General features: G+C 37.8%; 1 protein-coding gene and 1 pseudogene across 2 annotated transcripts; one reads left to right on the top strand and one right to left on the bottom strand.

The window, feature by feature from the left end:
* The first annotated feature begins 2,812 nt into the window (after positions 1 to 2,812).
* On the top strand, positions 2,813 to 15,573 carry LOC121910069 (solute carrier family 22 member 5-like). Of its 2 annotated transcripts, none has more exons than XM_042431045.1 (10): positions 2,813 to 3,514; positions 4,759 to 4,862; positions 5,991 to 6,145; positions 6,268 to 6,439; positions 6,945 to 7,071; positions 9,992 to 10,089; positions 11,405 to 11,475; positions 11,657 to 11,839; positions 12,786 to 12,921; positions 13,917 to 15,573. In XM_042431045.1, exons 1-10 carry the CDS (start codon positions 3,116 to 3,118, stop codon positions 13,999 to 14,001), a joined length of 1,530 nt encoding a protein of 509 aa, XP_042286979.1. In that variant the 5' UTR covers positions 2,813 to 3,115; the 3' UTR covers positions 14,002 to 15,573. The 2 variants fall into 2 exon arrangements, with proteins under 2 accessions (XP_042286979.1, XP_042286978.1); XM_042431044.1 differs by having other exon boundaries at positions 2,814 to 3,514; positions 11,261 to 11,475.
* LOC121910071 lies at positions 11,948 to 20,980 on the bottom strand (annotated as a pseudogene).
* Between the last annotated feature and the right edge of the window lie 174 nt (positions 20,981 to 21,154).

Below are 21,154 nucleotides of genomic sequence, written 5' to 3' on the forward strand. Positions count from 1 at the left end.
ATCCTGGCTCAAATATCTTGTTTGCTTAGTTTCCTTTGCATGCGATGAGGGAAACAATACATCCTCTCATTTTCACAAGCAGCCTGTACACCAGATTTTGAGACGATGAGAAGGTCATGGTTTACACAGTCATAGGCTTGTGTGTGAAGGAACTTTCCTCTCCTTTCCAGCACAAACAATACTTAAATACGAGGGTTTCTGTCTGGCATTTTGTTGTCTGCTTTGTGAGAGGGATGAAGTATCTAAGACTGGGGTGTTGTTATACTATATGTTTTTTTCTTGTAGTATAAAAAAATATTAAAAACTATTGTTATTTTATATCAGGATATGGAGAAACAAATCTCTGTCATCGTCAATGTCATCCCCTCCCTTACAACTGAAACTGAAACTGACCTGAAGAAATTAACATAACTTTTTATGACTCACTTGCACTCTAAATTTGCTGATTGCCATGAACATAAACAATTTTATAACTAAATCTGTGAATCTAACCTGTGATCTAGTTGTTCCACTTAATTATTCTGATTTGGACGCATCTTAAATAATATAACACCAACTAAGTTGCTCATAACTGATCTGAGTAAAACTACATTTTTTTAAAAATGATTTTCTGTCCTTCAGGTAGTCAACCCAACTTTCAAATATCTCTTATTTTGGCTTCACAGTTTATATCAGGTCATTGCTCTAACAAAGGGATGGCTCTCTTACATGACCCATCACATGTTTTTAATCAAAAATAATAAATTAGTATCTAAAAGTATGTGTGGAATCATTTATTTGAGTCAGGTGGTGTGCAGGTACGGTTTGCATTGTACAAAGTAACATGTGGCTGCTACCATGAAGTTGTGGCAAATACACAGAAACAATATGAAGGTAATTTCCCTGCTGCCTTAGAAAATAATGTTGACTGGATCATGACTGATCAGTCATTTAAAAAGCAAATGAAGGCCTATGTTGGAAGTTTATGGTTTAGAGGTATGCATTTCTTCTTTGATATTTTACTGCTAGTTGTTAAAGGAATAGTTTTGGGAAATACTTTTATTTGCGTTCTGGTGGAGAGTTAGATGAGAAAATTGATACCACTCTTGTAGCTGCCTGTTAAATATATGGCTACAGTCAGTAGCCCGGTTAGCCACTGCTGTTAATATGTTATATCTCGCTTGTTTAATTTGTAAAAAACTAAGGTGTAAAAATGTCAATATGCCTTTTTATGGGGGGTTAAGCACTCTGTTTCTTGGCTAGAAGCAGTAACTTCCTGAAGTCTCCTCTGGTTGCCTGGGAACTGCTTAGAGTCAAGAAATAGTCTCATCAATAAGCCCCATAAAACGACAAATTGTTGTTTCTACCCTTCAGTTTTTGTATGGATTAAACAAATTAAATATAAAGTGTCAAATAGTGAGTTTTATAGTTTTTGGACAGAGTTTTCAGTCTTTGTGCTAAGATAAGCTAACAAGCTGTTGACTTGATATTTACCAGACAGACCTAAGAGTGATATCATGAAGATTAACTCTGCCAAATAACACACATTTCCAAAAACTTATCCTTTAATGTATCATATAATCAGTTGTTGACAAAATGATGACTGTGTTCAAGGTTATAGCTCTTTCCTGTCACATGAGCCGCTGGACAGGCTAGAAAGTGTCTGCTGTTCAGGGAAAAGAGGCGGTAGATCTTAAAGGAGTTGTAACAAGTGAAAGTATATTGCTTTGTATTCTGACCTTGGAGCAAAGATAACTGGTAATAATCAGAGTTGTCATGGCAGAGACAACTGTGTTAAAAGGTTAGAGAGTGCATCTGAGTCTTGTGAGGCAAGTAGTGCAGAGGACAGAGACTGTGCCTGCTCTCTCTTTATAATGATGGACTTTTACATTGTAGTTACAGTAAATTCTGTTTTGACACTTTGATATTGTTTTGATGTCTAGGTGAAAACAAATTCTCTTGCATCTCCAGTAGCCTAAACACAGGCACTCATTGGTTTAATTTTGTATGACTGATGGTAGACAAAAGATCTGAGATATAGGAGGTGATTCAACCAGCTTCAAACTTTTATATATTTTTGGCTGGACCACAACAGCAGGGCCAGCCCAATAAACACAGATGTTCCAGACTGATTCACTGACTGACTGACTGACTAACTGATTGATCAGTGTGTGAGTGATTGGTTGGCTGAATGTCACCACTTCCTGTATCCATTTCCAAAGGAAAAGCCCTCTAGTGTTGCATACAGGGTCCAGCCATGTACCAGGTTTTGACATAGGCTTGTTCTTAATTGGAGTCCTGTGGTGGAGGCGAAAATCTGGGGGACCTCAAATGTTGCTTCTACATTTATATTTGTTGTAAAGAGATAACAAAGCAGATACTGTGATTATGTATTGTGTATGAAGTATATGGGTAATAATGTTGTTTTATTTGTTGTGAAACTGCTGATGAGATGAAGATGGGGCAAATATATTTTAAGAATTAATAATAATAATTATTAAGAATAATTATAGAATTATAGTAAGGGAAGGCTCAATAAATGTCTAATCACACTTATTTAGCCTAATTTGGTTGTTTTTTTAAAAAAAAAAATTAGAATATTGTATATTTATTTACCTCAAGAGTTCCTAATTGCTGAAACTGAGTGAGTCATAAATTTACATGGAGTCAATGTAAATAAGTCCAGTATTTTTGATTGATTAAGTAATTTATTTACACAATCTATATATTATAACATTGTATAATATATATAATAATAATATAATACTTTGATTTACATGGAAATTTAGTATTTTGTTTCTAAAGTGCTCAAAATTGAACATTTAGGCATGACTATGTGCAAACAAATCTTTATGACACATTTTATTACAATGTAAACTGTAATAAAACACCAGTTAATCATTGTGGGACTGATGGGTTTTAATCCTGTGTTTGGGTTTATTTTGACAACGGATTGTGCCTTTAAAGAGTGGTTAATGTAGGAAACCGCAGCCAAACTAATACAGCGGGTGGTGGGTGGGATGGTTAACTGGCTGACACAAAACTGCTGCTTTAGAAATGATTTCTCCAAAGTCCTACATCCGTCCTTCTTGTTAACTCTGCCCTACTGTGAGCCCGGAGCGCAGCAACCACAAACATGACCGATTATGAAGCCGCAACCGCCTTCCTCGGGGAATGGGGAAGTTTCCAGCAGCAGGTGTTTTTCCTCTTGTGTCTGAGCACCGTCCCCAACGGTTTCACCGGCCTGTCCATCGTGTTCCTCGCCGACACGCCGCCCCACTGGTGCGTCGTCCCCGCGCACGTCAACCTCACCGCCGCATGGAGGAACAACAGCATCCCGCTGGAGGAGGACAATCATAGCGGCGCTTTGCTGCCCAGCAAGTGCCACAGATACAAACTTGTTGATATACAGAGTTTCTCGGAGAGAGGCTTGCTGCCAGGTGTTGATGTTAATCTGTCTAATGTGCCAAAAGAAGGCTGCTTGGACGGGTGGGAGTATGATCGAAGCGTCTACATTTCTACTATTGTGTCTGAGGTTTGTGTACCTGAGCTATTCTAAAATTTAGAGGATACTGCAGTTACTTCAGTTGTGAGGGAAGCTTTTGACAGGTGTTACCTGCTACAGGAAGTATGCTTGAACATAAAGTCGCTTCACTTAGGCCTACATAATAAGGGCGTATGGGACAATTTTTGTCAGATGGCCAAAAATAAATGTGCACTTGCTCTCTATCTCTCTTTTCTCTTTCATATGCACACACATAAAGAGCCTGGCTCTGCAAAATGTTTACTTAACTGAATATGTATTTGCTGAGTTATAGCCCCATCATGAATTTCTTTCTGATCTTTACATTTTATTTAATTGATTTAGATGGGACTGAAATTAATATTTAAAATTGACGTATTATAGATTGTCACAATAATTAATACAAGAAAATAAATATAACTTGTAGGTAATGTTCTACTCCTTTTAAACCATATATCTGTTGTAAGGTTTTCAAACCTCACCTGAGATTGATTGATATCTTCAAATAATCTTAAATAAACTTCAACTTGTGTTATTTTTCATTTAACTCATAAACTCATGGATAGATCTTTCACTATGACACCAGAGCTCACCTGAGAGGCTGCAGCTCACCTGTCTGTGTGTCTCTGTGCTGGTCTGTGCCGACAGGATAAAATGATGCCTGACAGTCACAAACAAATCAGTTGGACAAGCTGTGGCTAATTTAGCTTATAAATAATGTTGAGGTCTCATTAATGCAATAATAACTCTGCTCCTGTGTTTAATTATGTTGCCCACTCTCATTAAATACATGATTGAACATAATAATAGAGACAACTTTCAAAATCCAGTGCAACAATGTCAGAAAATTAGTTGCACAGTTTTGTAATAATTATGGTAAAGGTATGATTACTTATTGCACTTCTAGTTTATTGTTATTTTTCACATAACGTTATACTTTTCAATTGATATTTTAACTTTGGTACTGTTTGGAGAGTTTTTCTTGCTAAGAAATTGCAACTTCAGGAAACGGATAAGAGTCTGCACGCACATCCAAACCGAAGCAGGCAGGTGCTGAGCCGAATGTGAGCAACAAGTCAAAAACAAAGAAACAGCTCGGACACTGCAGGGCTCCAATGTCCACTAGAATTTATTGCACCAAGTGGACATTGGAGCCCTGCAGTGTTCGAGCTATTTCTTTGTTTTTCAACTTAAGGAATTGCCACTTTTTGTGTACTTGGCGTTCATTCATACTGCATGTGTGTGTTTTTTTGCAGTGGGACCTTGTGTGTGATGACAGGTGGAAGAACCCGTTGACCTCCTCTCTCTTCTTTTTTGGAGTTCTCACTGGCTCTTTTATCTCGGGACAGCTCTCTGACAGGTTACGGACAAAAGATGAACTTTAGCTGTTTCAAAATAGATGTCACACTTCCCTTTTAGTTTTCTGCTACACACTGTGTTATACGTTTAACCAAATGTTAACAATAATCCAATGAAAAGCCAACAAAGTCCATTCATGTGGTTTGCTAATCTGTACAAGTGCCAAGACAAATTCAGTATGTCCTCTTTAACCCTCTACACCATGTCCTCTTTGAGATCTCAGCAAGTCTTTCACACTGCCGGTCACCAGATCACTAACTAATCACCAGATCTTTCAATTATTTAACCCCTTAATTGATTTGTCTATAGATTTTCATGAAACTCAGGTCAGTGCACGAGAAAGCACTTCAGCCGTACAGCAGGAATGTTGATGGCTGAAAAAGGCTTTGCATCAAGATTTTTTCCTTTGCATGTTTTTAGTAGAAGTCAAAGTAAAGGTGAAAACAGAAGAACATTTTCATACACTTGGTTAGACTGTGAAGGAGAGACGCAATATGTGATGTGTTAGTTAAAATTCAAGCAGCCGTGTAAAATGTTCAAAGATTTCTTGGACTGCACTCATGTTGTGAGGTGTGCTCACGTCTCAAGGCACGCTCAGCTCTGCCCAAAATGTAGCAAAATTGTTTTAAAGTCCGCACTAATTAATACTTTGTGGCAAAAACCTCCAAAATAGGCTGACAGACAAGCATGCTTAACACATTATCATATCATATATAGCTAATGTGCTAGTAATTACCTACTTACACATCAAGCAGACGCAGAGCTACACTGTCATCTGATTGGAGTCAGTTTAGCCTCTCTGTGTGGGACTTTTCCCCCAGCTATTCATCAACTTTGTCTGCCATTTGCTGGTGGACAGAGTAACTGAGAGCGGTGAGAGTGAACCAGACAGTAAATGTGCCCTAAAATCAAAACAACAAGTGAAAAGTGGCTAAAAGTGCAACAGAGCCACAGAAATGAGTGACCATTTTTTTGTGGGTTCATCGGTACAAGCGACCGCTTTCATACAATGCAAAATAATGTATTCTGCTCATGTAGCCACAATTTAACACTCATTTGAATGACATTTCTTTCTACTGTATACAGCAAGTTAACTCAGTCACTTATCTGTGCTTTATATCTTTTTTAGGTATGGGAGGAAAATAGTGTTGTTTGTTACCATGGCAGTCCAAACAGTATCCACATTCATCCAGGTCTTTTCTCCATCCTGGCCTGTGTTCTGCGCTGTGTTCTTTGTCGTCGGGGTGGGACAAATCTCCAACTATGTGGCTGCATTTGTGTTAGGTACTTTTAATCTCCTTTATGTTGTCTAAAATGCATTTAGTGGCTAACTTGTTCATGATGATGCAAATGACTGAGAGCTTACGACTGTGTGTTGTGAAGCACTCTTTATTTCTTCTTCTTAGGAACTGAGATATTAGGCCCACGTGTGCGGATAGTTTACTCCACTGCAGGTGTGAGTCTGTTCTTTGGTATGGGCTACATGCTGCTGCCGCTGTTTGCTTTCTTCATCAGAGACTGGAGGATGCTTCTCCTAGGCCTGACCCTGCCTGGCTTCCTCTATGCGCCTCTCTGGTGGTAGGTAGGTGTGTGTTTCTTTGTGTGTGTGTCTGTGTTTGCATTTATTTTGTTGTCTTTGTTGTCAACTGATTATTATTTTCTGTAATGCTGACAGGGAGGGAACCTGAGTGTTCTAGTGTGTTGAGCATTCCCATCTCTTCTCACATGTCTGTCCCATTTTTGTTTTTTTCTTCCTGTTGATTAATCAGCAGCATTCCTGCAAAAAAACAAAAAACAAAAAACAATCAAGGTATATTGTTTTGCACAAATACAGCAACATATTTCAAATAAATATGTATTTCCAGTTGAATAACCACAACAGTATCACTCTATAAAGACTTAATGAAAGCTTTGCAGCTAATATTGAGTAGGTTTTACCTTTATGGAGCCACTCAATTTAGCAGATAATCAAAATAAAGAAGAAAAGCCTCAATAGTACTTTGCTATGCAGTATGTTTTACTGTTGCAGAGGATTGAACATCTGTCTCTCTCTCTCTGCCCACTCTGACGTGTAATGAGGCAGGTACGTACCAGAGTCCCCTCGGTGGCTGCTCTCTCAGGGAAGAGTAGCAGAGGCTGAGGCCATAGTGAGAAATGCTGCGAAGAGGAACAAAATTGAGCCTCCACAGGTCATCTTTAGTCCTTTGCAGGTGAGCTTCTTCTATATGTCTTTCTCACTGAAATCCTGGCTTATGGACACTTTCCTGACCGCTGTGGTAACCAGATGTAGGTGTACAATATTAATAATATTAATGTAAGATAAAACATAGGATGTCAAACTTGAAGGGGGAGGTAAGGAAGGAGGTTGGAGGTTTCTGTTCAGATAGCTTCCAGTCACGATCTCTCACATGTAGTTCTTTTAACACACTTTTGGGAAGGCAGATGTGCATCTCTTTACCAGTATTTCTTTTAAATTTACATTAGCTTTAAAGTTACTATGCCAACTCTTTAAACTGGGCTCGACAGCATCTGCTTGATGATTTTTGGCTGTCCAGACCTTAAAGCTCTCATGCTCTATGAGAATCATTGTGGGTTTACTGACAAAGCTCAAATGAAAAACACAAAATCAACTCCTGCACACCGTCAGCACTTACAGAATGACAGAATGACAATGTTAAATAGCTACTTTTCGGTCATGCAAACTTCATCGGGCATTTCAAAACAGCTCAAAAGATCCACATCAGTCAAGAGCCCAACAGTCATGAGATTACTGACCCAAATCTATACATGCTGCTATTTGAAATGTGCAAAAAAAGTTTTAATGACAGATTCTGGGTAATGTAGTGTTGCCAGTACAGGCTGAAGAAAGTGAGTTGAGTCCTTTACATTACTTATACTTTTATTACTATACTACAACTACTACTACAAATACTATATTAGAAAATATAGTATTTATTGTTAACTCATTTGCTAGTGGGAATGACTCCTGAATACACAATACCTCTGTTACCCTATAGCCTTATACCCAAGCCGTTAAACAGTACATACCTGTTTCTCTGCTGATGCTGTTTTTTTGTACGGTAGATTAACTTTTTAGGGTTCCTTGCACAGTGTGATGTAATCATTTACAGTCATTTACATGAGTGGACACTAATCTGGGTGGTAGCACAAGAGACTTTGCTAAGATGCATCCTCTGTGATGGAACAACTTGAGTGCCAACACTAAACTCAACTTTATTTATATAGCACCTTTCACACAAACATGCAGCCCAAAGTGCTTCACAGAGCAGGATTAAAACAACATAGAAAAAAGCAAAACAAAAAGCAAAAAAAAGCAAAAGCAAAACAGACAACAATAAATAACATTTATAAACACCAGGGATTAAAAATACATAAAAATCAATGAAAAAAGCCAGATTAACAAATAGCTTGTTAATTTCCTTTTAAAAGTACAGAGAGAGCTTCATGTCATTCTAATATCCAGAAGGCAGCCTCACTGGAAAAGCGGAGGAGGACCTTAATGATCTGGCTGGAAAATAAAATGAAAGAAAATGTCTGATGTAGGGAGGAGAAAGGTTATTTAAAGCTTTATAGAAAAGTAAAAGAACTTTAAATTCAATTCTGAAAGATACAGGTAGCCAGTGTAATGTCTTTAACAGTAGGGAAATGTAATCCATCCTGCAGCATTCTGAACTAGCTGTAGTTTTCTCATAGACTTTTTAGGTAATCCATTAAAAAGGGAATTACAATAGTCTAAATGGCTGGTAATAAAAGGGTGAATGAGCATTTCAGCATCTCTCTGAGTTAAAAAGGGTCTGACTTTGGCAATATTTCTGAGATGAAAAAAGGATGTTCTAATGACCTTGTTAAAATGAGAATTAAAAGTTAAATCTGAGTCTAAAATCACTCGCAAGTTTGTGATTTGTGTTTTAATCTGTTTGCCAAGACCACCAATTGCTGACTGCAGTTTTTCTCTTGCAATCAATAGTTTTCTTCTCTATTTTGGTTTCCTGAAATGATCTTTGAGAAATGGGCTTGTCTCTCTGTATCTAATGATAGGATCAACTGTATTTAACACTAATCTCTTATTTCTTTTAACAGCAGTTGCATTTCTGTATATTATATTTTTATGTTTTTTTAAATGCATCATAGTTAACTTAACATTTTGTGATTATTTGCTTGTATGTTGTGTGTGTAGTTATTGAGAAAGAAAAATCAGGCACTGGACAATCCAAGAAAAAATTGCAAAAATCCACTCATGAGACTTATCAGTCTCCATACTGCTGAAAATCAAGATCTTTTGTTTTTTATAGTGAGTTATCTGTCAAAATGATCAGCTATATATTGAGCAACTAGGCGTTGATCTTCCTTAAAGGGAGCTGAATACATCTATCTTTCTGTACATTCCTTACCTCTATAACCTTTGACCTGTGAATTCTCTTCTGGAAATAAATCTGCCACATTCATTACCTGAACCCTCGACGTTGACACAGATGCACATTGTCCTGCATTCATCTTTCCACCTTGGAAACAGACAAAGGACCCTCTGCATTGGTTAGAAAGAGACTTTGGGTGTTAAGTCAGGATCACTTTGAATGATAGACGCTTTCTGCTTTCATGACTTACTGTGGTATACAATTCATGCTAGTATCACAAGCACCAAATAACCTGTCCATAATGTCATGGTTAATGGTGTGGTTGGTAGTTTTATTCAATTTTTGGCAACATATTATACTGCCATAGGCTGCATTTGTGTTGTTTTTTCTGTATACAACAGTAAATGAATGAAAGAATGAAAGGCTTCTTATAAGTTGTGCAGGGTAACATTCATGCATGAATATCTCACAAATATAATATAGCAGCACTGCTAATAGTGCAGGCCTGATAAATAAATTAATAGTATACAATGTAAACAAAATAATAATAATTGTTACAAGCATGTTAACTTTCACATTGAACTTTTACCTCCATTAATCCTGATCCTTGTGTTCTAGTGTCCTGGTGGGGACCATACCTACATGTGAACACGTGCACATTTGTTCACAAGCTTCTCTCTAATGAAATTAGTTCTAGACTGGTGGCTCTGCCTGTTAAGTGTTTGTTGTTCCACGTGCTCTGCTGCCCCCACAGAAAGAACTTCAATCTGACAGGAAGAAGACTCACAACATCTGTGACCTGCTTCGTTCAAGGAACATTCGTTGGATCTCCATCACGCTGTGGCTGGTCTGGTGAGTTCCTGCTGTCCCATCTGACCTCCACATTCAGTACTGTGACCCCGCACTCACAAATACACACACCTAAGCACACACATGCAGACATACACACGTGTTGTAACACTTTTTACGCACACACACACACACACACATAACATGGACACACAGTTTCAGCCTCTTCATGCATCACCTCGACCACATGTCAGTTCATTTCACTAACAACAAATAATGACCTGTCGGGTGCTGTGAAGCCTGCAACCAAGATCAAAATCAGGTTTTATGTAACTGCACAGTATGCCCGAGTCTGAAAACAGATGCAGCTTGATTTTTGTTTGAATTTCTTCCTAAAAAACATCCATGATTTAGAAACAGTTGCATGTAGTCATATAGACATGGAAGTTGTGAGCTGCAATCATAGCAGGTGGATAAGCTTTAAATTGCATGTTATTTTGCTACAGCTGAAGGACTAATTAACTTTATGCAGTCAAAAAAAATCAAGGACGCCAAAGCCAAATATTTTTCTCCTCCAATGCCTGACACCGCAGCAAAGTTTTGATTCACTTAGTACAATTAAATGCCTTATAAATCCTTCTCATATTGACATTTCTGCTTCTTCTGACAATAACTTTTTCATTATTAATTATACAAGGCTCTTCTTCTGCACCCAGATATCACTTTTTATAGTCTCCTTATATTCTCTGCAACTGTTTTTAAAAAAAGTATCCCCAAGATATTTGTTAATGTCCTAATTGTTTGTGATTGAATATTGATGTATCAGAGACAAAAACTGCTACTGCAGAGAATGGTTTTCCCCACCAAAAACTCTCGAAGCACCAAAGTTCATACTGCACTATTCCCTGTTTTGAACTTGTCATTTTAATTTACTGTGAGTTTTTTTTCTTTTACAAATTTGTTTGTAAAATGTCTCCTTTCTGTCCACATGGTCAGGAAGCATATGCTGATAAATTTCTTAAGAACTGACAAAATCACCAGATTTAGATTTCTATCAGTAAGGTACAACACTTCACACGCTCATATTTTTGAACCTCTGGACAGGAAACACTAATAAAACAACGGGTGTGGTCACAAACACACACTGACAACACTGCAGCGTCATGCCACTGAGCAACACAGGAAAATAAGCACATTGTAGTCTGTTATTTATGCTAAACAATTTTCCCAACAGGAACATCTTGACCATCGCCTACTTTGCTCTTTCGCTGAACACAGCAAACCTTTATGGTAATGCATACTTCAACTGTTTCCTGTCGGCTCTGGTAGAGATGCCAGCCTACACTTTGTCCTGGCTAATGTTTCGCTGGTGTTCCAGGCGACTGACTCTCTTCTCAACTCTCTTCATGGGAGGATTGTTTCTACTCCTAATTCAGCTCATACCAGCAAGTATGAAACTTGAATAAGCAACTTTTTTTTAACCCCGGATTCATGTGGCATTGATTTCTGCCATTTGCTCATTTGAACTTTGATATAAGGGATACAGACACTGAAGCAGTTTGTATATTCATCTTATTTAACCAACTGCTCACATGCAATCTCTAACAATTTAATGCCATGTCCCCTCTAGACCTGATTTCTCTGGCCATAACACTCGAGATGATGGGGAAGTTTGCAGTGACGACGGCCTTTGCCATCGTGTACGCCTACACAGCAGAACTCTACCCAACTGTACTGAGGAATACGGCTGTGGGTGCCTGCTCCATGGCCTCCAGAATAGGCAGCATCATTGCCCCATACTTCATTTACTTAAGTAAGGATGCTCTTATCTTTTGTCTAAAGTTCATGTCAGTGAGTTCATGTCCCAGTTCTGCTGAACTTCATTCACATTACATATACTCAAACTTCTCTATCTTGATTTTCCTGTTTGTACAAGATGAGAGGACTGAAACATTCACCACTTTTCTCTTGGACTTTCTGGACATAAACCTAATTTTCTTGAAGTTATTGCTGCAAAGCATCATGCCACTACCCTTGGCATATTTTGACTTTCTCAACATACTACATGAAATAACTTCAGTTAGGAAAATGTCCTTCCATCTATCATTTAAACCACTTATCCTTTTCAGGGAGAGAGAAGAGAGGAGAGCGGCTAATGCACACTTGGACACACATTCACACTTGCAGTCACACTTATGGGCAGTTTATCCTCTCCAGTTCGCCTAACCTGCTTTGTCTTCGGACTGCACACACAAGGAGAACATAAAATCTCAGAGAAACCCCCACCAGCTGGGTCGGGCTTAAAGCCAGGATGTTTTTTTTCAGGCAGCAGGGATAAACAATAAGCCCATGTGCCACCAAAATGTGCTGTTGAAGGTTTTCTTTTTTTCTGTAAATAATAGTAAAATATCATCAATGCTGCAAAAAAAAATCTAAATTGTTTGTACTTATATAACATACTTCTTTGTACTTGCTTTCCAATTTACTTACCCAAACACCGTTAGAAACAAGAGGCTGGTGTTTCTACAGAAATAAAACAAAAAGTAGATAGAACAGCTCTGAAAATCCCAAATCCTTGTGTTAAAATGTAAAAAGTTAATTTAGATTTAGTGGACTAAATTTAAACTACGGAAGCAGCCACATCAACCAACTTCTTTAAAAGTCTCTCCACCACCTTTTGTCTTGTTTTTAACTGCTATACGGTACCATTCTTGCCAAGGTTGTTTCTCACTGTCTCTTCCTTTGATGTGTTGCCACAGGAAGCTATTCCATTTCACTGCCTTACATCCTCATGGGAAGTCTTACAGTTCTGTCAGGGTTGCTGAGTCTCCTGCTGCCCGAGAGCTATGGAATGCCTCTGCCTGACACCATCACTCACATGCAGCCTTTCCCCGGGTAAGACTACGCTTCCCTGTCATGACATGTCCTAGAAACTTGGGTTATTATAGATTTGGATGGATTTTTCATTAGGCTATTTCTTTCAACAAGTTTCAATTTTTTTGCTGATTTTAACTTAGGTTTGAGTTAGTTCTCAATTATTTTCTACTGGCATTAGTTATTATGATCTTGATTTTTTTTTAGTTAGTTTTTAGTTTGTTTTACATGTAAACAAGACAGTTTTATTATGTTTTATTTATTCAAAGTCTTGGTTTATATTTGATATAGTTCGTGGTAGTTTTTCGCAATTAGTTTTTGCCTTAGCTTTAGTCTTGTGATAAAATCCCACATTATGTTATACACATTGTGCAGGACAAAACAAATGCAAAGACTTAATTAGGACAAAGAAGAAGAAGTGCCAGATTTTAAATTATTAACTTATGTTGCAGAAATACATCTGCCCTTTGACTGTTTTACAGTCTACTTCAATTGACCCTAAAAGGATCAGAGGTTACTTACCTGCTCAATAAGTAACTTCAGACTTCAGAGTCCAAACACTCAGCTCAAGACTCATCTGCCTGCCGCAGATCTGCACTTTGGCTTTCACCCATGCAGCATTTCTGACTGCTTAATGCCCTGTGCAAAGCAGACTGGCACGATAAGAACATGTACAACACACTAAAATAAACCCACATGCAGTAAATGGCTCAAATATAAAGATCTAACTCAACATATAAAGTATATTGCAACACATATACCTGCTGTAACTTCAACACTATTGTATTTACTTAAGGATGCATGTTTGTTAATTCTAATGAGTGTCATGGGCACCACTTAGATACTGTAGATATTTAAAAGATATATATATTTTTAAGATGCCCTCCATCCTATTCTGGTTGCAGTGACGCTCTAGGTGACCACCTAGTTCACGTACAACAAGGTTGAGAACAGGTTTCAATAGCGAACTCCTTGAATCATTTCTGTAATTGTGTCAATGTTTTTCTTTCCTCTAGATGTTGCAGGAAGACACCTTATACACTCACCCAAACCACAGAAGAAGAAAAGGCTGCTGAAAGGAAGTCCCCAGCTGTACTTTGAACAAGGAACAGCACTTTTATCTGTCTGAAGCGAAGAACTGGACAAACATCAAGTCTCTGTGCTCATTTCTGCTAAATTGACATTTGTCAGGACTACAGTAACTAAAATGATGATTATTTTATAAAGGGATTTTGAAATTATGGAATGTGGTTTTTATAGACAACAACAGGACCAAGGGATATGACATTTATTCAACAATATCATGGAGCTTTAAAACATCAATTCAAGTTCGAGTTATGGTTCCTCTGTGTTAGCAACAAAATACCGTAAAATGAAGAGTGTACCAATTGTTAGCATTAATAATGCTGTTCACTGTTTTAAAAGTGTAATTTTTTGAAAAATTAACAGTATATATGTATTCATAAAACTACATTTCTAATATTCTGATACCAGATTAATCAGAACCAGTAGCTACATGTACTGTTACATATGAACAGTTTCTTGTGAATATTTTTATACATCTTTGTGATTCAAGATGCATGGAGTGACCAAAAAAGTAGTCCTCCAATCCTAACAGTCCTTTTGTTAACAATGCCTTTGTGAAACTTGAATAGAATATATAATTTAAAAAAAAATCTACATTTTTAATGGTTATACACCATTTTTCATTGTGTTGTTTTGTTAGCTTACCCTTTATTCTAAGGTATTTCTGGTATTTTTGCTCCTCTGTTAATTTAGATTAGGAGGGCAAAATATTAGAACAACTTTTGAGATAATGCTTTCTAAATATGAACTACAGCCTCACAAAGTACAATCATATTAGGTCAATACATAAATAACTGATTGCGTTATTTGAAATGTTGCAATGAACATTTCAAGAAAGGGAGTGTTTATTATTACAGGCCTGCTGTATTGGTATTGTTTTGTATTAGTCACTACAGGAATGTACTGTATGTCAATCCCTATGACAGAAAAACTATTTTAGAATTTACTCCGAAATGTCCACACGGTGTGTTCAAGTACATAGTGTATGTATTAATCAAGCTTTAATCATTTAATTTCACTTTTTAGATAGAGGTCATAATGTAATAGAATTCACCAGTACTGATTAAAAAAATCTGATACAAATTCTGATATAACAATAGTAATGATACTTAATAACAATATTTATTAATAACTAATTAATGTAAGTAATGTGTCACATAGTCACATAGAGAGTGTTCTCTTCTAGTGATACATGGACACTATACTGCTACTATACTATAAATTACAGTAGTATAAATTCATTTGTGAGTAAAGAAAAGTTAAAACGCCATGATATGCACCAATTCATTAATGTTGGTGAAGGGCAAAGGGGTGGTATCAGGATGCATTTAATACCTGTGTTTTTTGCAACTACCACTAGGAGTTGGAAGTTTTCAAATCAACACATACAGTAGACGCTTTAAACACATTAATCATTTTGATCATTCTAAAGTTAGAATAAGATAAGATAATAAGACCCACCTTTCTCTTTGATGCATCTGTTGAATAGTTTGAGGAAGAGGTCATCCAAAACTCTCTGGTAGGAAGAGAGTGCCAGAGACACAACAGCCAGAGTTCCCAAAGTAATATAAGGCAAATACTGATAGTATAAACCTGTACAATGAGAAGGGAGAAAATTAGTATGGGAGAGAAGACTGGATCCTGCGAACATATGCATTTACAGTAAAGTACATGAATTCAACAGAAAATCCAAACTACATAAAGGTGAAATTAGATGTCAACTTGTGGGTATGCCAGTATATAGTGAAGGTTGTTTATTCACTCAAATTTGCATATCTACCAAAAGAAGTCCAGGTCAAACAAATGGTAATAATTATTATTCAAGACCAGTTTACTCACTCAGCTGTGACAAAAAAGGTGCAATGCAGCTTCCAACTCCGGAAACAGTAGTGCTTGTCCCTGTGTTCCTGAGCACTGCTGGGTAAAGCTTTGCCATATAGGCAAACATCAGGGTTGTACCAGTAGTGATACCAAATTTACCCAGCATTTCCATTGCAGCAGACAGATTTGATAAACCTGAAGGGTAAGAAATGGAAGAAACGGTTTGTCCAAGTGTAGAATAGAAACACAAACTCTGTCCCTGTATGATATACTCTGTAGCACCTAATTAACTCCATGTGAATGAGGGTTTGGAGATTTTTTTATCCTTGCCTTGACTTTGTGCAGCCCGTATACCTTCTTAAGGTCTTCCTCTCTATTCTTTACCTTTCTTCAGCCATTGAAGCTGTCTTGAGGGCCAAAAGTGTTTGCTGGGTGACAGGACAGTATCGCAATGTATCACACCATGACACCACCACTGAGGGCTTACATAAAAAATAATAAGCAGAGGTGTTAGGAGGGGCATAATATGCTGCTGGTGTGCATTTCCCTTAAGAGGAATTCAAAATACAGTCACAGGTGTTCAACAGGGCAGGGATGCACAAACTTTTTGAATGGGCAGAAATGAATTATTGTTTATGATTTGCCTGTGAACTTGCAAGGTCTTGTGAGAAGAAGAAGGGATTGCCGGTGGTTATCACAATTTTCTGCATTGTTATAAGGACTATATTTAGTATGACATTAAGATGCATGTTATTTACAACCAGTCTGGAGGCACAGTTTGCCAACTGAAGCACGTTTAATGCTGATTGGTGCCGTCCATCTGTTGTCTCTTTATAGAGGACATATCAGATAATAAGCTGATACAAACTTTTACTTTACTTGATATCGGAGGACTCAAAAGGCTGAGAAGCTATGTACTGCTGTTTAATTACTCTGGCAGTAAAGCTCCTTATTTCTCAAAACCCTCTTCTAATTTTATGCTTACTTTGAGGCACCAGTGGAATGATGTATAGTGAAAACTCCTGCGAGAAGCAAGATACAGATGACAGACAGATGTCGAGGAAGGTATCGCAGAGCCAGCCAGCTGGAAATGTATGCTGGATTCTCAACAGCTGCTGAGATGAAACAGCTGATATAAGGGTTAGCATGCAGTCTGGATGTGTCCAGGGACAAGCCAAAATAGCCAGTATTAAGAGTGAAACTTGGAAGACACAAATACAGACAGCAGAAGATGTTTGAATGGCCATGGACAGGTCACCAGTCTATTACAGGGCTAACACATACAAACAGACAACCATTCACACTTAAACTAATTTTTGGACTGTTGGGGGAAACCGTTGTACCTAGAACTTTCTCATGAGGTGACAAGGCTAATTGCTGTGACACATTTTATCCAGTCAGCAACTCATAAGTAATCAAATTAGTGTAATGTGTTACACAGTGATGTTACTGAATAATCAGTTAAAGTAATGTCACTGAGTAACACTGTCTGTGACCTTCTGTCCTATTAGCAAGGGGCTTCTCTGGAAGGTTTATGACCAACCAGTGGGAGTTGCAAGCGCAGTGATAAAGACATGAACCCTTAACTGGCCTCTCACCTGTGGACTTTGCCAATTGTGTTCATTGAATGCACAACCAAGCTGGAAGCCCTGCTACCAGGAGGTTCTTTCTCTGCTACCAGGGTTTGTTTTATTTAATTTTACTCATTTTGGCATTTTATGCCTTTATTAGATAGTTGACAGAGAGATGATAGGAAACGCAGAAGAGAGAGATGGGGAGCAATATGCAACACAGGGGATCCAAGTTGAACTGAGGACACTGCAGTTCATGGTCAGCGCCTTAACCCCTTGATCACCAGGGTGGCCTAGAACCCCGGGTTTCTGTAGGAATCTGCCCCTGCACCAAACTGCAGTCAACTCTGGACAGTGTTGAATTGGATTGAATTATAATGTTGTGTTTCTAAACAATATAATATATACAATATAATAATTAATGCAGAACAAGACACTGATCTTCTGCAGCCATCTGACCAGTCTTGTGAAGTTTGTGTATGCTGTATGTGGTGAAATCAGTGCTGTAAGTAACTGTTAATAAGGCCTACAATCTGTTGTGCACACTGATGCTCAGAATGGATACTCAACACACCAGACATAGAAAGAGTGTTGTGTTTCTTTTCCTCAGTAGGTCAAAAACACGGGTGTGCTCTTTAGAGTGTGTCTCTGTCATATCAGCCTACAAGACACAAAATCTCAGTCCCACTTGTTAATTTTGTTTTTAGATGAAAATCAAAATAAATTTTCATGAAATTAAATTTCATGGCAATTTCCATATAATCAAGATAATGAATATGATGATCAATCCTAATGAATTTGTTGATACCCTGACAGCACCACTAGCAGGTTCACATTTTGGTAATAGTGATGTTTTAATATCCACTCAATTGGTTACTATGAAATCTGGTACAGACATTCATGTTCCCCATGCATGAATTGTAATAATGACATGTGTTTAAGCAGGCATGTGTCTGGTCCTACATGGTGTAAGTCAAAGCCAACTTACATGTGTATCACAATCATCAAAGATGACCTGTGGAGCTTCGACTTCTTCTGAGAAGCATCTCTCACTATGGTGTCTGCTTCCTCCACTCTGTCCTGAGGTAACAACCAATGAGGACACCCTGGGATGAGCCTGCCTCAGTTTCCAACAGAGAGACAGCAAAGCCACAAATATAGGATATGGATATGTGTTATACTGCTTATCTTGAGAGACAGCCTAATCATTATTTTTGTCCCCCAATAAGAGCAAAATCATGACATTTATGGTGCAGGGTAAACTGACCATGAATATGTTTTCTTGTAATGAGTGCAACCTACCACCAGAGGAGCAGGTAGACCAGGCCAGGTAGAAAGACAGCCAACGGGAGAGATCTCCAGTCATTTAACTAAGCACAGAGGCAGCATCATGTAGCCGAAGACAAACCCCTACAGATGAGAACAGGATCCTCACATTGCCTTTCAAGATTTCAGAGCCTGCACAGATGGAGAGAAGGAGAGAAATGCAAAGAGTGAAGTGCAGAGGTAATAAATGAGAAGCAATAAGATACAGCAGGCCTATATAATTGTCTTTTTATTTCTTTCATTATTCAAAATCACAGACAATGTATAAAAATAGTTTGTTAAAACTAGAGAATTAAATGTACACATTTACCCAGCACAAAAGCAGATACATAGTTGGAGATCTGTCCCAAACCATTTATGAAGAGGAGGATGAAGAGCACCAAGAAGATGAGAAGACTTCAGTAAAAGTAAAAATTGTCTGAATTGCCATGGTTGCAAAAAAGAAGGCTTCCTTCCAAATTTACTGTAAGAAGTTAAACAAAATAAGAGCAAATAAAAATGAGACAAAAAAGGCAAAAGTACAAAGAACTAATGAACCTAAAGGGTGATGTTTTCAATCTACTGAATAGCAGGTCAGAGATCATGACAATGTGTGAGGTAGCATCACATAACAAAACAGCATGCAATGTAACAAAAAGTAACCTAATACTGAGGAAAAGGCTTGTTACATATTTACAAAAAATATGTATTTAAGCTTTTAGAAAAACGATAATTTACAGTACAGATTACTCAAAATTCTATTAGTATGAACTTATTATTCAAAAAATCTGACATATTTTATGTAAGCAAAAGCAGGGCAAGGACTAAATAAAAAAGATTTTGAAAATATACATTTTAAAAATATTACTTTACGCTGTTCACTTAAAGAACTATATAAAGACTGACAAGTTGATCAAGGTAAAGAAAAGGTAAACAAGTAATTTTTCCAACCACTGCGTAAATCATTTTGAGTTGGTGTTCTCAGTACCTGTCTAACAGCTGTCCTGAAAAAAAGGATCCAAAAAGAACTTCAAGGAAATAAATTGTGGAGGTGAACAGCTGCCTCCATTGCTCACTGCACACCAGGTCAAACTGGAATATCCATGCATGACAAAAATTAAACACTGAAACACATGTACCAGGGAGAATTCACGTCAATGTTATGATTATTTATTATACATCGGTCTGTGATTTCGAATAATGAAAGAAATCATCTGTAGTCATCTGTAGCTGTAGTAATCTGCTGCCCCCTAGTGGCAAAGAATTTTTGCCACTAGGGGGCAGAAAAAACAAGCTTGCAGATGCACTTTCAGTACCACATCACTGCTTAGTAAGTTGGTGGCGGTTGTACACACAAAGCTGGTACAGATAATACCTGCCGGATTCTTCACTGTATTTGGAGGGTAGTCAATGTAGTTAAAGTAACATTTTATACTTGTACAGTACCAGTACAAGATGGTACTTTACTGATACTACCACTACAACTACTACAGTTTAAACTAAACCAACAAACACTCTGGTACATACATACACTCACTTCAGAGACTATGGTGGATTGGTAGATGTCTCTGCTGTAGATCCATCCATCCACACATTTCTCCTGCTGCAGGTCAGCGAGGTTGACGTCAATGCCAGGAATGTATCCCTGAGCAGAGAGATTTCTGACCACATCCAGCCTGTATCTGCTGCATCTGCTCCGCTCCTGTTTCCCATTCACCACCTCACAGTCACAATGACATAAACATTATAATGAACATTTCTGTTTCAGTGAACGTATCCCTGTAACTATGAATATGTCAAAAGTAAGGATTAAGTCATGTTGGACTTTTGCACCTTTTGTGCAAGTCTGTTCAAGATTATTTGCTTTATGAAAAAGTTCTTTATTTTGATTAATTTTAAAATTAAATAGCCTACAAATATCAGAGCTAATACATATACAGTACGTGATAGAGTTCAAAGGTTCCAAAGAAACACATACCGTTGGGAATATTTGAGTAAGATAGGAATTTATTGTTTGGATTGAAAACAAAGTGGCAAAGGTGAAACTCTCTACCTGTTTTTCAGGCAGTTGTGTAAATAAACTTAAATACCTCTATCAGGATGACAGCATTGCACCAATCTTGGGTCATGTTAACCTCAAGACCCAGTCAGTGGTGACTGGGAATGTCAGTCAGGAAGACAAGAAGGAAAACATCGAATCCATTAGGCAAGATGCCGTCACAGAGCACCAAGTAGACAATCTGCTGGAAATGTCCCCACTGTCCCAGGAACGCTTTGATGTCATTATAATCCTTCATACCCCAGAATCCTTTTTTCCCTATTACCACTTGTCTTTTTACTGTCTACTTATAACTGTGTCTTTTGACATCAGGTCCTGTCCTTAGTAAGTTGTACAAAAGCTGGAAGTCAGTAGTCACCCTCATGCTAGTTGTTAGAGATAGGTGTCTGTCCAGACAGAAAAACTTTGCGCA

Source organism: Thunnus maccoyii, chromosome 13, assembly GCF_910596095.1.
Source record: "Thunnus maccoyii chromosome 13, fThuMac1.1, whole genome shotgun sequence".
NCBI lineage: Eukaryota > Metazoa > Chordata > Actinopteri > Scombriformes > Scombridae > Thunnus > Thunnus maccoyii.

Coding starts and splice junctions, on each gene's coding strand:
- LOC121910069 (XM_042431044.1), top strand. CDS start 3,116: ATGACCGATTATGAAGCCGCAACCGCCTTCCTCGGGGAATGGGGAAGT. Junction 4,863..5,990: donor TCGGGACAGCTCTCTGACAG/GTTACGGACAAA, acceptor TATCTTTTTTAG/GTATGGGAGGAAAATAGTGT. Junction 6,146..6,267: donor TGTGGCTGCATTTGTGTTAG/GTACTTTTAATC, acceptor TCTTCTTCTTAG/GAACTGAGATATTAGGCCCA.